The following is a 2,761-nucleotide window of genomic DNA, read 5'->3' on the forward strand; positions in this document are numbered from 1 at the left end:
AATATAGTGGGAAATACAATTATAGAAAATGTAAAGAAAGATTATTAGTAAAATTAATGATTTTTCTTTTTTTCACCATTTAAGGAATTTTTATTAAAGCAAGAATTTTATAATCCAAATCACATTTCCTTGCTCAGTTACAAATTCTGTTACTTAGAACTGACATTTTGAGCTATTCCACAGTAAAGAATTACAAAATTAAAGAAAGGAATGCTTTACATTTTTGTGCTTTGCTAAAAATTCTTTTCCCCAGGGTCTATGAAACATTAATTTGTTTTTATATTTTACTACTTTTGTGGGGTTTTCTTGTTTTTAAATCAATACGTAATCTAGGACTAGCGTTATGTTTGCTAGACCTGGCATTTGGTCAGTACATACATGAGGTTCGAAGTTTCCTTTCCTTTTTTATTTTAATTTTTGCAATTTTTTCCATAGTATTTAAGTTTCTCAATGTTTAGATATTTTTCTTCGGTGAAGCACAAGTTTCTTTTCATGGTCCCTGATTGATTTTAAACAGTTGGAACACCAGTGGCGCTGCTATCTGCTTTCTGGGCAGCCTCTGTAGCTTGGTGGGCTTGTAGTACAGCTACAGCTTCGTCAACCTTAGAACGGAGTGACTCTGGAGACTCGAGCATATGAAGAAGTTCTGAATTATCCATCTCCAACAACATGCCAGTGATTTTACCAGCAAGAGTAGGGTGCATGGCTTGAATCAGAGGAAACAGCCGTTCACCCAACATTTGCTTTTGCTGTTGAGGAGCGGCAGATACTAACATGGAAGCAGTCAAAGGTTCCTGACCTTGTACATGAATAGCAGGCTGTTGCATTGTAACTTGTGGCTGTGTATGAAGATGTTGCTGAGGATTACGAACTCCCGCAGCATATTTAAACCGCAGAACGGTGCGGACAGCAGGAGTAGCTGCAGCTGCAGCAGCTGCAGGACGTGGACCTATTATCTGTGCTGTGTTAGCAACATGCTGTGTTGACATGACTCGTAAAACCTGTGAAGAAGCTGGCCTCATAGTACTAAATGGTGGTCTAGGAGCAGCTGGGTGGATAGCACCCGGCATATTTTGGAATGGATGAGGTCTGACATTCGGAGCAGTCCAACGAGGACTTGGTCTTCGTTGAGCAATCTGGCTAGCAGGAGAGCATGCAGCAGGGTTCTCAGTCTGTGGGAGAGCTGCCATGAAGTAACCTGAAGGAGGTTGGTAGGGGTTGCTTACCGGGTTGGGCACAGCTCGTACACTTGCCGTTCTCTGCATATGCTGCATATGCTCGTTAGTGAGGTGAGCCTGGCGCTCTTCTTTGCGCTGAGCTAAAGCGACATACAATGGTTTTGTGGCCACAATTCTACCATTCATTTCTGTAACTGCTTTAGTGGCTTCTTCTGGGGAGGAGAAACACACGAAACCAAACCCTTTGCTGCGACCACCCCCCATCATAACCTTTGCACTAGTGATTGTACCGAATGGAGAAAACTCTTTCCGGAGACGTTCATCATCAATATCATCATCAAGATTTTTCACATAAAGATTAACACCCTGGTATCTGCTGATCCTATCTTGCTTCATCTGTTCAAATTTGCGCTTAAGTTCCGTCTGCCGTTCCACTTTTTTCTGAGCTCGACCAACGTAAATTTGTTTTCCACTGAGCTCCTTTCCATTCATCTCATCCACAGCTTTCTGTGCATCTTCACGCCTTTCAAAGCTTACAAATCCAAATCCTTTGGATTTTCCACTTTCGTCTTTCATTACTTTCACACTTAAGGCGGGCCCGAACTTGCCAAAGAGATCCTTAAGGCGCTCATCATCCATGTCTTCTCCAAAATTCTTGACGTAAACATTGGTGAACTCTTTTGCCCTAGCTCCAAGTTCAGCTTCTCGTTCTTTACGAGACTTAAATCGCCCAACAAATACTTTGCGATCGTTTAGGAGCATTCCATTCATTTTTTCAATAGCTCTTTCAGCTGCTTCCTGTGTCTCAAAGTGCACAAATCCATAGCCCTTGGAACCATTTTCATCACAGACCACCTTACACGAGAGGATGTTGCCAAAAGCAGACACGGTGTCGTACAGTGCTTTGTTACCGATGGATCTGTCCAGATTTTTAACGAATATGTTGCCCACTCCACTTCTGCGAAGTGATGGATCACGCTGAGACCACATGATGCGTACCGACTTGCCCTTTATCACATCAAAATTCATGGTGTCCAGAGCACGCTCCGCGTCCTTCGGGTGCTGGAAGTTCACGTAGGCGTAGCCGGAGGAGCGGCGGGTGAGCACGTCCCTGCAGACCCGGATGGAGAGGATGGGCCCCGCCGGGCTGAACTTCTCGTAGAGCATCGCCTCGGTCACGTCGGGGTGGAGGTCCCCCACGTAGAGCGAGGTCATGGGATAGCTGGGGGTGCTGGGGTTCATCGCGGCACCGCTGCCCGCCGGGCCTCAAGCCGCGACCTTTCCGTGAGAGGTGGAGGGCGAGTGCCGGGCCGGAGGCCGGAGAGGGGGAGGGGAACGGGGGTAAGCGCAGAGGGACAAAAAGCACGCGGAATCGAAAACTACTCAACGGCCGCGGAACCCTGTCGATCCGTTGCCGCTGGCTGCCGGCGGGGAGCGAGGGTGGAGGTGTCGTTGCGGGCAGCGGGAAGGCCTCGGTCTCTTGGTTCCTTCTTGGAACTGCTGCGGGGTCGCAGGCCGGCGGCTTGGGCTTGGCTGCTTCACCGGGTTATTTTATAAAAGAGCATTCATGATTTTTCTAAGAT

At 46.9% G+C, this 2,761-nt stretch overlaps 1 protein-coding gene across 1 annotated transcript; it reads right to left on the reverse strand.

The window, feature by feature from the left end:
- Nucleotides 1-391: 391 nt before the first annotated feature.
- On the reverse strand, nucleotides 392-2,421 carry PABPC3 (poly(A) binding protein cytoplasmic 3). Its single transcript, XM_032260064.1, has one exon. The coding sequence runs from the start codon at nucleotides 2,418-2,420 to the stop codon at nucleotides 510-512; it is 1,911 nt and encodes a 636-aa protein (XP_032115955.1). The 5' UTR covers nucleotide 2,421; the 3' UTR covers nucleotides 392-509.
- Nucleotides 2,422-2,761: the final 340 nt, after the last annotated feature.

This window comes from Sapajus apella, unplaced genomic scaffold (genome assembly GCF_009761245.1).
Source record: "Sapajus apella isolate SASKATOON/1434 unplaced genomic scaffold, GSC_monkey_1.0 scaffold114, whole genome shotgun sequence".
Classification (NCBI taxonomy): domain Eukaryota; kingdom Metazoa; phylum Chordata; class Mammalia; order Primates; family Cebidae; genus Sapajus; species Sapajus apella.